Consider the following 18,632-nt stretch of genomic DNA (forward strand, 5'->3'; position numbering starts at 1 on the left):
TATGAAACTTGGATCCATATATAATCAGTAATATACATATTTAATAATAAATAATATATATACTTAATTACGACTCCAGAGTAGTAATTTAAAATCCCAAATTCTGGTAGACATTTACATAGGGAATAACTGTACTAAACTAAAAATTCCACATGGCACAAGGGAAAAAGTGTTAACACTGAAATCAAATCAAGAATGCACTCTTCTACAGGAGAAGCTGACTTACTTTTAAGAAGATCTTAAAGGTTGTAACTCCCCTGGCTATACAACAGCCGAGTCTTCTGAAGAACATACATTTGTATTCTCTGCCTGCTAAAGGTTTTCTATGACTACAGAATAATACCAACTTTTCTGTCCAACTGTTCAACTTGATTACAGATAATTTTATCAGAGAAATGCCACTTACAAAAGCAGCATATTAAGGACTGCTTTAGGATATGCTAAGACTTTCATCTCACCACAAAAGTTTCAGAATACACACAGTTATATCAGTTTCATTTCATATTTCCTTTATAAAAAGCAAAGTAGAAAACTCTTCATATGTACCATTATTTTGGCTTCCCTCAGGTTTCTTTCAAGCTCAGATCACTTCTTAATCCAACGTAGCCAAGGTAAACCCTCCCTGGACATGCTTAACTCAGACATATAAAACAGATAAATTCTTCTTTTCTAATCCTATAGAAATTACCAGAACAACGTAACAAACTACAGCCCCAGGTACTGCCTCTTCAATAGGAGGGCAGGGCAAAGCCAAGCCACCACTTTACCCGTTCTAATTGGGTTTTCTTTTCCACACAAAGCACTTGGGATTCTCACACCCTGGAGGAAGTCCACATTAGAGCAAGTTACTGTAGCTGATTAATACCAGCATTTGTGTTTTCCAGCCAGAAATAAGGAAGGCACTGTTCTAAGCTCCCTTTATAAACTTCTCCCTGGTGACCCACTCGTTCCCTAGACAAATATTTTCTTTCTTACAAAAGTCAGCCAAAGTCCAGTTGTCACCTCCTCAGGTAAGCAGTATCACCTTAAATTTGCAAAGCTCTCTTCATGACAAAGAACCCCAGTATGCCTTATAGCCTTTGAAGTATTAAGACAGATGCCTAAGATGGGCAGACAGGAGCCTAAATCAGGTATCTCAAGTCTGATATTGAGAATTACTTCACTCCAGCACACATCTTAGCAGCATAAAAAAAACCACACTGAGCATCCCAGCTCATTTTGCCCAATACACTCAGAGTTGTTACATGCATTTATAAAAATAACATTCAAAATTTCTCAGACAAGTGCAAAGAAATAACAATGCAAAAGATCTAGACAACCCACACATGCTTTTGGAAGTGCTTAGTTATGCACAAAAGACTTTGTTATGAGACTGGAGTGATCTTTGTAAGCAATTCGAAATAGAAGTAACACAAAACCTGAGGAATAAGGAACCAGCAGCTTAAGAGAGACTAATACCGTCAAAAGCCATTTTCTTTTACTCATACACCATAGGCTTAATCTCACTGGTCTCCTCAATCCCCGACTCAGCTGACCCACACGGCTCCCACCGGACACCATGCGCAGACCAGAGTTGCTCTGATTTCTGCAGCCAGGCTCTGACCATGGGCAATTCTGCTCCAGGCAGCAGGACCTGGGCACTCACCGTAAGCACCGCTTCTTCCCATACTTTGAAGACACAAGATTTGAATCTAGGTTTTTGTTCATCAACAACTCAGAACATTTCTCTCTGGATGAGTTGTATACATAGCTCTCTAGCACATCTTACATATGAGAGAGAATATCACAAGAAAGAGGTCAAAATCTTTCTGCTATTTTAATGAAATTGGTACAGTTTGGCCCTATAATATCATTAGGGTCCAAAATCCTATGTCCAAGCGAGTGTCACAAGTTGTTCATCTGAGCAAGCTCCCTTTCAGCTCCCCCAAATACACGTGCACGCACAAGGGCTTGTAGTTCAGAAGCAGACAACCCAGCCAATTCCAACAGGCCTGTGCGAGAAGCTTGCGCCCAGGCAAGCACGGCTTCTTCCTACTCTGTCTGCCAAAAAAGCAGCCTGCACCTTCACACGTGTTCCCTTCCACGCTAAACAGCTCAAGTTCTGTTTCCCACCTGCTCTTGCTCAAGCCATGCGACCTGTTATCGTCTCTTCTTAGCACACTAGCGCAAAGTTGGTTTTGTTTCCTCAGTTAAGAACATGCTATAAATGCTTCTATAATATCAAATGACTTCAAAAAAAAAAAAAAAGGGGGCTAAACTAAAAGATACAGTTTGCCTAAATAACAAAACTTTCAACACTAAGCGAAGGAGTATGACCATGTATATACACCCTAAATTCAGAATTTAAAGTGCATTACTGTTTTATGTGGGGGATGTGAAATTACAGGCTTCTAGCAATGAAAAGATACTGTATAATTAATAGAGTAGATTAACAGAAACAGCAAACCAGGAACAGACAGCCCCACACTGATGCATCTTAACAGTTTACCTGTAATGTCTGCTTTGTAATGCTTACAAAGACAATGCTGTCATCCCAGTAAGATTATAGCAATCCTTGTACTCTGATGATATTCCTAGCTTCTTAAAAGATTTTGCAATGATTCATAGTTCTAGACCCAAACAGAGAGTTGCAAAACTTCTCTGCAGAAACAAAAAAGTCACAGAGACCAAGCACGACCTGGCCTGCTGATATGGCTTGAAAGCTGTCCTAGCTCTTTAGACAGGCAAGCCACACAGCATGGAGGAAGAAAAACTGGTAGTTTGGTAAAGGAAGCTGCAGATACCTCTGGTGATGCTCCCAGTTGCAGCCCCCTACTTAAACCCACATCTTCATTTGCTTTGGCTGTGTTTGCTTTCCACCACCGCGGCTCCCCTGAAGTCCCTCACTCTGGGGTGGCCCTGCCCATTATGGACAAGCCCAGTTGTACTTTGACGTTGGTTGAAGCTGGCTAGGAAATCATGCCCTCAAGCCACAGTCCCACAAACACTTCTAAGCTGGCAGAAACCAGCACTGCCACCCCAAAAAGTGTGAGGTAGTATTGCTACCTGCTGCTCTTCTGCACCCTGACATACCTTCTCCCTCAAGTCAAAAGTGAACTAAATCAAGGGATCTCCAGGCAAGTATCCAACGCCCTCAGGATGTATTTAGTACTAGAAATTGGCCTTCATTCCACGATCACAGGGCAGGTCTTCCGACTGAACTCACTACTACCGCCTTTTAATCTGAAATGTCTAACTCGAGGCAACCATGAATATGCTGACAAATTTTTGCAGCTCTATTGAAGTAGTCCCTTGTAATACAAAGTCCAAGGTTAGAAGGGTAGCTTTAGACCCTAGGAGAGCCACCGAAATCACATTACATACGCTTCCAGAGCACTGAGTACACAAAACGTGCTACAGAAGTGCTTCACATCAGGCTCCCTGCTGTTTAATCTGAAAGATTAAGTGACATAAGAGAAAGCCATATCCAAAGATCAGCCTCCTCCCTTTTCTAATTTTCCTAATGAGCCTCTAAACTATCCTACCATGAAAACAATACTGGATATTTGTAACCTCAGAATGGTCCACTTAAATTCAATAAGTGCATTCTTCCAGTCAGAGTTCACTCCTCTACATCAGTTACATTTATGTAACATAAAATTAGTATGTATTAGGGAAGCAACAGACCCTTTCCCACCCAACATGAATTCCTGCATATACCATTTGAGTATTATGTCAAAGCGCAGAGATAGTAAATTAAAGCCATGAGATAATCAGGGGTAGTAGCCACAAAATAACTATTTTCTATAACAATCAAGCTAAGCTTTGAAAGCTGTATATATTGACTAAGAAGCTGCAAGTTAATGAGCTCAGAATAAAAAACAAAATAGGATTATCAGAAAAAGCACCGAGAGCTCCAATATAATGGATTTCTTTACCCCGAAGATACTTATTGCAGTCTTATGTATTCTGAAATAGGTTACCAATAATTTATTATTTTTGCACAAGCTTTTAAACATTTTCTAACCCCAGCAGATTAGGTAAAGTAAGTAAGAAAACAATTCTTCAGCAGAAAAATAAAATCTTGGGTCTTATCCTTGCCAGCAAGGTACCACTCGATGCAGTAAGATCTTGCTCCTGAGGCAGACTGCTGCAACAGCAATATTTTTAGACCCTGAGGGAAGGGAGTGCCTGGCATCATTCTGAAGCACACGCAAATAAAGCAGCACACACAAGCAGAGCTCTGCTTTGCCTCCTCTAACCAGAAAGCACATCAAGGCCAAGAACTGCAGGGCTCTGAGGCATGCACACAAATTGCCTACAACGAAAAGTAAGAGAAGCAGAGAGGAAACATTTTTTTCTTCATTTATAAGGCAAGGATGGCAGCACTTCTGATGGTACCATCACACACCTACGTCTTCAGGTGGCCAAGAACTGCAGGCTGCTTCAGAGTACTAGAGGGATGGATCTTCAGGAACATTTCTACAGGCAGGTGATGATCAGAGCTTCCCACAGGTCCTGCTGTTTCTCTCCAGATCGGACAGAAGGCCACCTACACCCTGCATCTTCCTCTCACAGCTCACTTTCCAGCTGGGACTACTCCGTGCTCCCATGGCTGACCAGCCCTGCTCTACAAGAGTTGGGTCCTGAAAACATTGAAAACATTTAAAGCAAAAAGTATTGTTCCTGTCTATATTCTAAGGAAACTTTCATACACCTGAGCATCCAACCCACACCTACATGGTCACCCCAATCACAGTCAAAATCAAAACCAAGTGTCTTATTTCCCATTCCACAGCCTGGGTATATTACTCACAGCAACTGTCAGCTATCCAAGTTATAGAAAGGGAAAACAAACCTTCACTTATGTTTCTCAAAAGTTATGTTTCCCAAATAAAGAGTGAAGTTTATTTTTTAATTGTTACTGAGTACTGCCATTCAGACTACAGTTTTATGTAACAGTACTATTTAGATTTGATTCAACACTCCTCCCCACTCTCAGTTAAGAAATAACAAAATTATTACCCTTAATGAATTAAACAGCTCCACAAAAGAGGAGCTGCGATTAAAAGGGAAAATTCTCACCTTATAGCAACCTGCTACTTCACAGAACGATAAACACTGTTCCCAACTCTCAAACACGCACGCTTATAGAAGAAAACGCTCACAGAAGATCCATCAGTAAAGCTGAATTTTGAATGCAAGATGTTTTACACAGGAAATCCTCTTCTACCTCAAAAACCCAGCACAGTCTTGCTGGACTAAACAGTCCCTTACCCTCAAGGGACGGCACAGACAAAAGTGGTAAGAGGATATTTCATAAAACAAGATTCTCTAAGTATCTCCCAAACACTTTGTCACAGACATGTTTTCTGCCTTCCCAATGTTAGAAAAGACTTGATTTATTAATTAATTTCCATGCACACATTATTTTTCATAAAATTTCCATATTCTGTCTTCTGCGGGAGCAAAAAATACTCAAGTAGTATCTTCATAGTGAATTTGTCAGAAAGGCTGCAGGTTTATTGAGCAATGGTAGGGAACAGCTCCATTCCACAGATTCAGACACTTCCAACACGAGGATAGGCAGATAGCCAATTTATCCTCCTGTAGCAAGTTTGGTAATCCAACTGACAATATATATTAATTAGCTAAGCTCTAAAAAAGCCAAGATACCAAGAGAAAGCAAACACAAGTCAGATTATTAAATCTGAAGAACAGGCTTTTGATACTGCTTGATCTGCATTTAAGATGATGTTAATCTTCCCATATTTATGATGATAGCAGGTCATGGACCAGGTGCAGAGGAGCAAAAGGATTGATTTTAGATGACAGCTTTCCTTACTTTTTCATGGATTAGTTTTCACCAGGTGAAGAAGCCAAACCAAATTATTCTGTAGCTATGAGATCAAAAAAAGGGAGCAGCAGGAGCTGAAGGCCAGAAAGGGGAACTGGGATTGCCCCTTTCAGCAACCGCCTACTTTTTCTGGATTAGATGCTATACGACATTACACCCTTGATTGTTTTAGTGTGTTATACTCCCCATCAAAAGATGAACCAAGTAGCTACATGAACACTAGTGCCAGTGCCAATAACAAGGGAACTGGTGACAATCCACGGTCATGGAAGCATGACTACACCTTTTGATTTAAAGTCATTACAGACAGCATCAGCCAATTATGAAACAACTCAGTGCCACAGGTTGAATTCTGACCACTGGAGACCAAGGAAATCCTACATACAGAACAGCTAGCATGAGCAAGTGTCAAGGACATGAAGGCAAAAATATCCTAATTTGAAGACAGACAAGAACAACCAGTTTCACAATACTTTTTTTGAGCATTGCTATTCCATCAACATAGTATTTAGGTTTCTGGAAGACAAATGTCCATCTTTTAAGAATTACTAATAAACCTCCATTTCCTCTATGATAGCAAAGAACAATGAAGACGACAGAGCAAGAACTCATCAGGTACTATACAGTCATGAGCAAGTTCGTAAAGTCCATATAGCGAAACTGCCCCACCCAAAATCTTCCAGAGAAACCAAAGATGGAAAGCAGCTCTGGCTGCTTCTCAGCTTAACGCCTTGCACTATGGAGGTTTTGAGCCAGTCTTTCTTTTTAATTAAATACGGCATTTTGGGATCCAGTGATAAAACAGTATTACTGCATGGTCTTCAAAGACTAGAGACAGTTGAGAAAAGGTATTTCCATTATTATTTTTCTCTAAGTGTTTTATTCCTTACAAGTTTCCATACATTAGTAAAATTAAGAGGTTAAGTGTATTACACTACTCCATCAACACTAATACTCTTTTAAATTGCTAACTTGTGCATTTTCTTAAATTTGTGCAGACTAAGAACATACTGAACAAGTTCTATTTCTTTGCTGTTAAAAACAAGTATTTCTTCATTTGCATTTATTCTCTACAGAGGAGAAACTCAAAACTGTACGTAAACAAAACATTAAAGACTTTTACAACACTTAGACACAATGAATGAAACTAAATTACAAGTCACGACAAAATTTTCTTGCCAAGAGCTTCCATTGCAGTTTCCTGACATGCCACCTTTCTAATGTTTGTGGATATAAACTAAACAGAGCAGAAACAATAATATGTTCGCTGTTCTTTCATGGAGAATATACCATACTCCTGTATACAATGTTCAAATTGTGACCACCAAGGATACTGTGACAAAACAGAGAGCTTTGGACACATACATAGTAAAAGTTTTCATATGGTCACACTCTTTAACTGAAAACTTCATTAACTTATGGCTGTGATTTAAAAAAAAAAAAAAAAAAAAGAATAATTAAAGACAGATTCTAAGTAAAATTTAACTACTGCTGTAATTACCATCCACCTCCTTTTGGCAGGCTGAGAGCAAAAGAACAGTATGGCAGCTACAGATTCACATCTCCCTAAATAAACAGCAACTTGATTAAAAATCTGAAAACCAATTTGACATTTCAACCAAATTTTAGTTTAATTTGGTCTCAAAATTCAGATGCAGAAGAAACTGACTAAAAGCTCAATCCTTCTATTTATTTTGCACCAAGTACGGACTTGTCAGGATGAAGTGAGCGAGCTGGAAGTATCAGCTAGGAGATACTATGACTACCTGCTCCAGTGCTGCACCACTGAATGCCACCTATAATTTACAGATTTGCAACGCTGATTACTGATCCTTGACCTAGAAGACAAAATTATTTTGGACAACATGCAGCTTTTGGCACTTCTCCAGCTCAAACAGCAACACCGTCTTTTGAACACCCAAACATGTCACAAAAGGAGTCTTTTTTCAGCTCTTATTTACATCCCCCGTTCCCTCCTCAAAAAGAAAACTAAAAGTAAGTTTCTTGCAACACAAGAATCTAAGTTTTTTAATACATTTCAAGCACCTGGGATTTTGATGGAAATTCCTTCCTAGAGACGCGGCCTGTCTAACATGTGCTTGACTAGTAGAGCTTTTGTTTAATGTTTCTAGACAGCACTCACTCTCAACCTCCATTTTACAAGCAAACCCAAATGAAAATACAGGTGATCTAGTAGCTTTGAAAATAGTAAGCATAGGTGAAGGGAGGGAAGAGGGTTAAGAAGCAGTGTTGAGGGCTTCAAGCTCCAAACATTTCTCTAGGGGACTTAGAGATGATAACTTTTGGAATGACAAAGGTGACATCTTTCTAACATTTCTAGAGGCTTACTGGGAAGCCAACACCATTTTCATGTCACTGGAATGACAACTTCTTTCATGCAAAATATTTACTGCATCATGATCTGCATGACAATAACAAATCACATTTCTGTCCTCCAACCACTTCAGATTTAACCTGTATTTCAGAAGCTTCCTTAGAGGCATTAGAGGCACTCCCAGCATTTAAAGTGCATTTTAATTAAGCCATTTAGACAAACCTCCAAGTTGGTCACATTCTCCCCTCCCTTACTAAGGGCACAAGCCACCACCTACTAATTTAACTGCCTGAAATCAGTCTGTTGCTGTGAAGAAGTACTGACTTGCACTCTGAAAAGTACTGAAGGTCTTTCCAGAGCTGCTAACAACGACAGAAGCAACAAAGCCTATCTGCAATGCTTTGCAGGGACAGCTGCAGGTTAGAAAAGAAAACAAAAGTAGTGAAAACCTAACGCAGAACAATTTACATTGGAAGAGAATTCAAGCCCTCCAGTTCCAGCCCTTGCTGAAAACAAGGCTGATTTCAGTTGAACACTGAACAAGAACAGAGATCCCTCCACCTCTCTGAGCATGCATTCCAGAGTCTGACCATCCTCATGGTGAAGATTTTTTGTCTTTATTTCCAGTTGGAGGGTCCTTTGGTGAAGTTGGTGTGTCATCTTCTCTTGTGCTTTTACTGTCCCCTTGCAAGAAGCACCTGGCTTCACCTTCTCTGTGACTCCCACCCACCAGGCAGCTGAAACCAGCAGTTAGGTCTGCCCCTTAGTCTTCTCTTCTCCAGCCTACCAACCCAGCTCCCTCAGCCTCTCCTCATACATCACAGGCTGCAGCCCACAATCCTGCTCAGCGGCTTTTGCACCAGGCCAGCTCCTGTTTGTCCATCTCCCACGCTGGAGACGGTACTCTAGATGCAGCCTCACAGCTACCAAGCAGATCTGAACAACCACGTTGCTCAACCTGCTTTTGACTACTGGAGCCCAGAGCATGGTCACCCTTGGCTGCTGCAAGGGCACACTGCTGACCGACTCATCTGCCAGCGTGTGCAAAGATGGAAGTACCCTGCTTCACTCCAGCAGGTGCTGGGGTGGTTCAAGCCCTCCAAGAGAGCCAGGGCCTAGGATGATGTTTCTTCCTGTCTCAAGGTGGCTTTTTGTCCGCTTCCTCAAATCGCTGGGGCAGGTGCTCACTGTCGTGCCCCCCACCTCACTGTCCCCTCTCTAACCCTGACCCATGAGCTCGTCACAGGCCCCCTGCCCCACTGCAGCAGAGCTCCGCGCATCCAAGCCATACCTTTGCAGAAACACAACCCCTCCATCTTCCCTACTTGGCCTTCGTAAAGAGCATGCACTACAGCACTCTGGTTGCATCACCACATTTCTGTGACCCGAGAGAGATCACAGCCCTGCAATGCAGAGACTTCTCCTTTCACCTGGCCTTTGCTCACCAACCTGTGTATTCCTCTGCACCCGAGATGAGCCCTCAGTCACATGGCTCCCAAGCTATCCCCCATATGCATCACCTCACTTGGTCCCTCCATTTATCTGCTAGAAAAAGTGTATGTTAGTTAAGATATTGCTAAATAAAGCACTGTAAAGGCATTCATGCATGCCTACACTAGCTAGCAACAAGTTGGGGGTTTTTTTGTTTTTAAACAAGCTGCTACTTCATTTGTCATTCAAGACTGATTCATGAGAATGTTCTACAAACTTGGAAATTTTATCCTGCTAGTCATTTATTCACCTCAAGCTTCCTGGATCTATTACTTTCTGACTTTGCTAGAGATAGGACTCATTTCTACAAAGTGGGGCCCATGCAGTATGATATTTAAGAACACAGGAGAAAAGCTCAAAACAGGCTTGAATCAGAACAAGTGATGTTTCAGTACAGCCTTTAACTCCTCTGAGACCTCTGCATCTCTTCTATTATGGGACATAGATGTACAAGAGGTTCAGCCACAGTATGTATAGACAACTGAAAATGTGAGCTGGAATCTTCTATTTGTGCAGTGCATAAATGTCAGATAGAGTTTCCCTCCAAAAACAGAGAGTAATTAAATATATTCAGCACAAGGTCTCTTCTTGAGGCATGACAAACAAGCACTATTTTATATTGTGCCACATTTCTCAGACTTTTTGGTATATGAAGAATAAACATTACATACTGAAGCTGCTTGCTGTATTACAGTCAATTGTGTTATGCAATTAATATATGTAGTTGCACTTCCCGTCTCTGCAACTACATTTTAATTTCAGAAATATGCTGACTATAAGGCAAGGAGCAAGAACTTCATGTACTCGCCTTTTGAACACACCACATGCGGGAAGCAGGGCTGTATCTTGTACGCTTATAAATGATAATTATTTTTTTAAGCATGGAAAACCAGCCGGACATAGGCAGAATCCCAAGTCTTTCAAGACAGACAAGTATCAGAAACTCCTGTTTTCTTAGTTCTCATTAGGAGCTGTTCCAGTAGACAAACATTATTTTATCTGAAGCACATGCACTACATATATTAATTTGTGTTGTTACTGTATCAATGGTTAATATGGACTGGTGACGTAACACTGTGTTCTATTTATCCATAAATGTTAACAACACATTGCAGGTTACAAACTACTGAAAGAAGTCGATCTGTTTGGCTCCAGAAGATGATCTGCACCACCTACAGGTCTTCGCAGAGGGTTACAAGAGTCTAACTTTCCAAATAATCTTTCAGACATCCAATTCTACACTACTGGAATAAAAGTTAAGTCAAAATACCTCCTGTATAAGCAAAACAACAGGCTCACTTCAAAAATTGTCACCTAACATCAGTCCAACTTAGGTAGTTCAGCCTAGTTTGATAAGAGTTTTGCACTGATTAGTGTGAAATGGGGCCTTTGAATATGGCACACTTCAAGCTAAGAAATAATCAGTAACTCCCGTTGACAACAAAGAGGATGTAAAGGAACAGCAGTCCAGATATTTCCTTCCCAAACCACCTATATGTTCTAAATTATAGTTTGCAATTCTTAAAACAGCCACAATATACTGTAAAGCATATAGAAAACAACTCGGTGACTACATACCTTTCAAAAGATCTGTCAATACATCTCATCAGTCCCACTAACAACTTCTCTTATCATGCTTGTTCCTTCCAACTAAAAAAAGAACAGTGCTACACACTTTGAAAAGCATTAAGATTGGGAGGACGGCACACCAACAGCTTACAAGTAAAATACATTGCTTTTATCCCAAAGAGTTAAATTCATCAAAGTAGTACTCGAAAGCAAGATGCATTCCAATAACCTTAGCTATGCTGCAGAAGAAACTGAAAAAGTATGCCCGTAGTATTTCAGTGTCTGTAAGTACAGATTCAAACAAACTACTTTAAACAAATTGCAGCCCTGATGATCCTGTGGATGTGCAAGACACAGGTGGTTATCAACGGACCTCTTTCAATCTCGTAACGCTTGGATATACCAACCCCTACAAGATTCACTAAGAGCTTAATTCCATTTAATTACTCCCCTCCTCCTTTAAATATAGCTTTTCCTAAATGCAGTCAACATTAGCCATACGGAATCACAACACAAAACGTGGAGATGATTATGACTCTACAAAACAGGTCAAGTTACATTTTCTGCCATATATTTAACGCCAGTTTTATAAAGAAAACCCCCATCTCTCTTCCAAACTTGAAGGACTTCTGATGCACAGTACTGAACAAAAAAGTCTGACAACAAAGTTAAAATTCCCAGCGTTTACTTCGACATAAGAAAACTACAATGGGAGTATTAACTTTCAAACTCTTAAAATGAACATAACTGTAAAATTAAAGTTGGCTCAGATCTTAGGATCCAAAACTGACAGAAGTAGAAGATCCTGGGTATGTAATCAAGAACTAACGATGAAAGCTCTTGTAACATGTGCAAGAGTAAGATATAGCATTCAATAAAAGTGGGGACAAATATCTCAGTGTTACATCAATAACATTTCTAAGAGGACTCTGATCAAGTTACTATGCACCATTCTGCAAATGATTAGGAAAAGTCAAAAAACCTGTTGAAGAGAAGCAGAGTAACTCAAGTCTCCAGAAATCTCAAGACAAAACTACTCTTTGCATAATTTCTTTAAATATCAGCATGCCCAAGCCAAAATTTCTTTTTTGGTAGTAGTGACTTAGCCGAACAGCATATAGACACATAACTGTAATGTGTAATGCCTCATCTGAAATATGAGCTTTAAAGAAGGTAGGCATCAAAGTTAAATTCAGTTTTCTGGCCTCTTCCGAGTAGTCAAGATGCACATTAATATACATTTCGCAACGCATTCTCCTGCTGATCACTTGAGTTGCATGAAGTTTGGGTTTACGTTATAAGAATATAGATATATTTAGCATGAGTTTAAAAAAGTGTAACTTTTGTTTGCACGGTGAACATAAGAGAGAAACACACACAGCAGGAATAAGGCATTTGCAGTTTTCCTTTCTGAACGACTGAGAATTATCTGTACATTCCCAGCAGAGATTTCCCAGATTCTCTAAGGCTTCGTATTGACTGCTACTGCTATCTACTGGTAGGGCAGATGACTGGTGACAGGCAGCAGCATGAAAGAGCAAGGAAGAAAAAGACCACTCATATTCGGGACACAATGCCTAGGCAAGATATGGTAAGAGTGACCCACTGGAACCAAAAGCAGTTTTTTTCTGGAAATAGGAAGAGGTCGCTACTGCTTAACTGTTTGGGTGTTTTGTTGATTTTTTTTTTTTTCTTTTAATTGGTAAACTGGAAGTGACATCAAATATTATTATTTGCAGTATGAACAGTAATAAGGAAGTGGCTGCTACACTGCCTTAGCCTGTAGCATGAATCATTTGACTATCTAAACATATCATACCTCCTCTTTAAAATGTCATAATTGTAAAAAACATTTAATCTAACAGTAACCTGTCAATCTGCATCTCAGGGAAAAATATTTTGTGTTCTGTTTAATTACAGCATATTACAGGAGAGCACACAAAAACCTCCAACCACCATCATTTCTTGATTGTAGTATTTTGTGCTTAAAAAGAAAGAGCCTTCCGTAAAATACTTACTAACTTGTGTAAGCCTATCAAACACATAATACTGTTACCTTTCTTCAATTCTGTTCCTGTCCATAAGTGGTTGTTTGATCCACTGATTAACTAGTCTTTGTCCTTGAGGGGTCCTGCATTTATTTAGCAAACCAGCCAGAGACTGTGCAGTATTAGCATTTTCCACAGAACTCTGGAAAGGAGAAAAAAAAAAAAAAGAATTAGTGAAGTTTATTGACATCGCTGAATGGCACTCAACTACTCAACTTTGGTAGCAAAGTTGATCGGTGTTTTTTTTCTGTATTCAACTTTGCACTGATCAAAAAAGGCAAATGAAACAGCACGGTATTAAAGCACGTACACTCTGGTCCGTGGAACATGGCAAGCAAGAAATAGGTTTGTCTATTTTGAAACTAAACCCGACTGAACAGGAAAGTCAGAAATGTACCTAGTCACTAGGCAGTTTGCCCTCTCAAAAGGAAAGGCGAAAAATTACCTCAATATTTGCTAGTTTGCCCTTTGTAAGGTCAAAAAATAGGGGTCCTGTCCATCAAAAAAAAAAGCAGCAAGAGACAGAACTTGAACTCAAGGGTTTTGGATGCAGATCTTTGGGGGATGTCGGGGGCACAGACAACAACAGAGTGAGACAATGGGAATGAACACAGTTATCTAAATTCTCTCAAGCTTCCCCAGATCATCTTTGGAGTACTATAAACAACATTATGCTTCCTCTGTTCAGATTATAGTTCACTATAATTTAGGTTTAATATTAACTGGACTCAAGACAGCCTTTTGGGCATTTTTCTTAGGGTTTTGTTTTTGCACAGTTAGGAAGCAAAAATTTCATTTAACATTGAAAAACAGCAAACAAGCTTGTTTCAATTCTTAATTTTGAAATTAAAATCTCAACCCTCTCTACCCAAGAACAATTAAAACAGCAGGCAAATATTCAACCAGGAGCAGGTCTGGATGCCTGTGAACAACTAGGATGTAGAACTAGCATCACCATAACAGGAAAAGAATGCAGTGAGAAGGTATACTGACACATTTAACCCCTGGAAAATCTAATATCTAAAGTGGATGTGCCTTTTTTCAGCGTTCTGGACAGTATTACATATGAAAAACTTCTGAATCCAAGAAGGTGTCACAGAGTACATATACTATACACGAATAACCTACTTCAGCACATCCTAGTTGGAAGCCTACAGCTTCATACAATCAACTGCATCTGCTGCACCATAAGAACTTTACCTACATCCCTCACAGAGCAACTCAAATTACAAAATACTTTGCGTTTGCTTTAGGGCCTGCTCAAAAACCTTACCACGAACAGCCTGCCACACAGGCAATAACACAGCTTCCTGCTACATGGCAAACCCTTGTCCCAAAGCTCACAGCAGTCCCTAAAGACAGACATGGCAGTGTATTTCCTATCACAAAACACATAAAACCTGCAAGGACTTATGAAGGGATGTAGCTAAGACAGTGTTGAACATCCTAGAGCACCTCCATAAAGCTTGAGAAGAGATATAATTTTTACTTCATTCCCTAGACAGTGTCACAGGATCAGGAAATAAAGAAAAAAAAAATTCAGAACATCTGTCTCCAGGGTTAACCAGCTCAGATGCTGAATATATGCTCTTTTTTCCTCCAGAAATCCCTCTAAGGCAAACAGGGGACCATATTTGTGATTTATTTCTATAAGTCTGAAACTCAAATGGATTAGCTCCAAGCAAAGATCACTAAGCAAGATTTAGTAACATGAAAACAAAAGAGAAAAGCTAATACAGTACATCACTTTGAGTCCACATTTTCCTACAATTATAGAAAGGGGCAAAGCAGAAAAAAAAAAAAAAAACAGATGTGGTGGGAGGTATGGAGGAGACTCATGATCTGCTTGGATTTGTAGAAAATGCGTGTAAAAAGTAAAATTGACACTGGCTACTTAGCATGCCACAGTGCTTTCAGAATGTTCTTAAGTACTGCCCTGTTCATGGCCCTGCCGCAGCCGGTCCTCCCCTTCCATCTCCACCAGCAGTGCTCCCGCCACATGCGTCCTATTCCCCTCACACTATCTAATCCAAGCTTCTATTCTCTTTCCCCAAAACAGCACTACTGTACAGAGCAGCTGTCCTTTGGAGCTCCCTATCATACCAAACAACATCTGAACTCTCCTCCCCTCCCACATCCCAAGCCTGCTCCTGCCACTGGAGACGTGAACTGCTCTGAGGAAAACGAAGGGAAGACAAAGCATTCCCCCCACTGCTTAGCCAGACTCCTCAGCAGCTACAACCATGAGGGATTTCTACGGTTCTTCTCATATCTCCATTCTACACAGATACTTGCTTGTGGCCGCCTCCTACCTCCTTGATGATCTTCTCCTCTACATTCAAAGTAAGCTAACAAAAAAAAACCACCACCACACAAAACCCAAAAAGGTGGTAACAGTGACTGTTTAAAACACACATCGTACAGGAGGAGCTGAAAACAAAGTTAAAGTGTAGAAGTTGCCATTAATCGGGATCTAGGGAGTTGTGATCGGGCAGTCAGGCTACTTATAAAGCAGCTAAATAAGTACATTGCAAAACAGTTACCAATTCAGGTGTGCACTTCTTACCTGAAAAAGGTTGAGGGCTTGCACAGCTGCATTATCTAGAACCATATATTGACTAAGATCAAAAGTAGTCAGTTCAAATTGTCCAAAATTAGACTCATCTGACAGCAACTCTAAAAACTTGATAATGGCCGACAAAGATGAAACAGCAACCTGATGTTCAAAACAAAACACACCATATTCTAGTTAGAAACACTCCTGAATCAGAAAGTATTTGTTAAATGTCCCTAAAAAATTACCATCAGGGAAGACTTTCAGCCATGCCAACACCAGTAAGGCTATGAGAGACTCAGCCTGTTTGACAAGACTTCATTTTCATAGGGATGTTCTATGGCACGGCAGCATCTTTCTAGGCAGGTGCAAGAACAACGAACTAGACATTTGCATAATCTGATAAACAAAATGTGAAGTGCATGCCTCGCCAGCTTTCCAAAGTTGTTATGAGGATGTTTCTGGCTCAGGAACACAAACAAGTTATTGCAGATAAATGAGATATCATGGATCATCTCAGGACATGGTTTCAGGGTGAGTTTTCAGTCAGAACAATGATCTGATCTGACTCACTGCACGGCGTTACAAACGCTAGTGCCAGCACAAAAGAGAGGCAGCAGCATGACCGACTTGTTCAGCTGCAACACACTTCAAACAATTTTAACCTGTTATGAAATCACACATTAAGGGAGAATAACTCCATACCTTACACCTGCAGTGAGCATCAGCAGCAAAGGACACTTTAAAACATGTTTATCTCAAGCAAATTACCTCTTGTTTGCAGCTAAGAACAAACATGCTCAGTTCACATGCAGGTACTAAATCATATGCTTGAGCCACAAGATGATATAAAGCACAAAAATACTATCATAAACATGACTGTGTTTTCAAATACCAATTTTCCTGTCATGCAAAATAATCAAAGTATTGTATTTCAGTCCTTAGGCTAGACAGATTATGAATAGGCAGCACCTCTTGTGCACAGACTGTTCGCTTACCAGAGTCTACTCCTTTAAAGAGATAAGTGAAGGGTTTCCTCATTTTTTTTTCCAGGACCCCTGGAATCCAACTTTGACACAGACTCAAGCTGAGCAGAACTGCTAAACACTTCAACAAGAACTTAGCTTAATATATCATGGGTTGTACAATATACTTTCCCAGAAGTATGGGAATCCAGCATAAACCAGGACCAGTGAGGACAGAGAAGACCAGCTCACAACAGGTGCACAAACCACTCTGCTTCTAAAATAACAGCAGCACATTAAACATTGCTCTGTGCTTACCTGCTTTTCCATCTCTGGCAGTGCTGCGCTATTCATTTGTTCTTCTTTTTTTGATTTTAACAACCGATTGAGATCCTGAACAATATCTTTTGTTGTGAAATCTGCCTTCTTCCTGTCTGTAATCAGGATTCCTCCCCTCTGAACGACCTGTTGTCCATAAACACACACAGTTATCAATTACTTTCAATATTCAGGGGATAGACACCCATTCACATAGAAGCAAACCCTGAAGAGGTATTTATTTACTGCTAGGTTGCAGAGAGAAGCATGACAGACAAGATTTTACCCTTAGAACAACTTTTGCTGATTAAAATGCAAACAAGTCAACAGAGAAATAACACATTTTGGATGCGTAAATCAAAACTTCGAGTTAACATATTGCTCCTTCATATTTCCATAAATCATGGAGCGTAGCTTGTAAGGCAGAATATAGCTTTTTAGATGAAGTCTAACTGTAAGCCACAACAGTTCCCTTACTTGTCGTAGTTTTCCCATCTCTCCTGCAGTCTCTCCTCCTGGTAGCACACACTCCTTCGGTCCTAGTTGAACCAGTAGAGCTTCAAGGTTTGAGAACTGATCATTATCCGGAAATTCACAGACACTCAATTTTCTCAGTGTAGTGTCGACATAGCCCACTCCTACTACTCTTTGTCCATCAGCAGTAGACAGCTTAACCCCCACAACCCCAATGGCTGTTGACATATCATTGTTGGCAAAGAGAACTTCCTCAAATTGGGCAAGATTTCCTGGAGAACCCTATTTAGAAAATAAATAAAGAGTGTGTTTATACACACATACTTTTTTTCTTTAAAAAGGACAACAACTGATAAAACTAAGTACTGAACAGTGCAATAATGCAAAACAAACAGCTGTTCTATTTTTTTAACCATTAAAATTTTATGTATCATCTACACCAAGTGAACTACTTCAGGCTTCCTTTATTTCCCAACCTATGGCAAAGATGGACAACAAGCTCTTCCAGACTTAGAGTGGTAGAAAATACATGGATATATAACAGACCGCACGATTTGCCAGCATACCATCAATGTCAGTCCCTGAAAGTCTCAAAACTCCAAGCTGGGGGACTCAGGAAGAATTATGGGTTTTTTTTTTTCATCTCACAATTATGAAGAAAGATAGAAAATTGTACCTTGTATGCTAAATACCAGTCATTTTCTTTGATAGATTTACTCCCTGCTTTGTTCTTGTAAACTTCAACTCTGTAATGACGAACCAGAAGCAGATCTCTCACAAAAGATTCAAAGTTCATTTTACTAAGCACAACACTCTCAAGCTTCTGAGTTCCTACAAAAAAAAAGAAAAAAAGAAAATTGAGATATCTGAATTTGTCCATAAAGTTTACTTCCTGCAATCAAAATCCTCAAGAACAGCCTTCAGGAGGTACACTATTCTAATATCAAAGAAGCAAACATGTAAAATCCACGAAACAACATAAAACCACAACATTCAACTGGTTAATATGAAGAATGAAGAAAGTATACTCCATATCCAAATT

At 39.9% G+C, this 18,632-nt stretch overlaps 1 protein-coding gene across 1 annotated transcript; it reads right to left on the reverse strand.

The window, feature by feature from the left end:
• Positions 1-13,283: 13,283 nt before the first annotated feature.
• LOC104161986 (DNA mismatch repair protein Msh2-like) lies at positions 13,284-18,421 on the reverse strand (the record flags this gene model as incomplete). Its single annotated transcript, XM_009700601.1, has 5 exons — positions 13,284-13,421; positions 15,846-15,995; positions 17,117-17,263; positions 17,594-17,872; positions 18,267-18,421. Coding segments are annotated over 5 exons (869 nt in total), but the record flags the coding sequence as incomplete, so codon positions are not given.
• Between the last annotated feature and the right edge of the window lie 211 nt (positions 18,422-18,632).

The sequence above is a fragment of the Cariama cristata genome, unplaced genomic scaffold, assembly GCF_000690535.1.
Source record: "Cariama cristata isolate BGI_N322 unplaced genomic scaffold, ASM69053v1 scaffold40135, whole genome shotgun sequence".
NCBI lineage: Eukaryota > Metazoa > Chordata > Aves > Cariamiformes > Cariamidae > Cariama > Cariama cristata.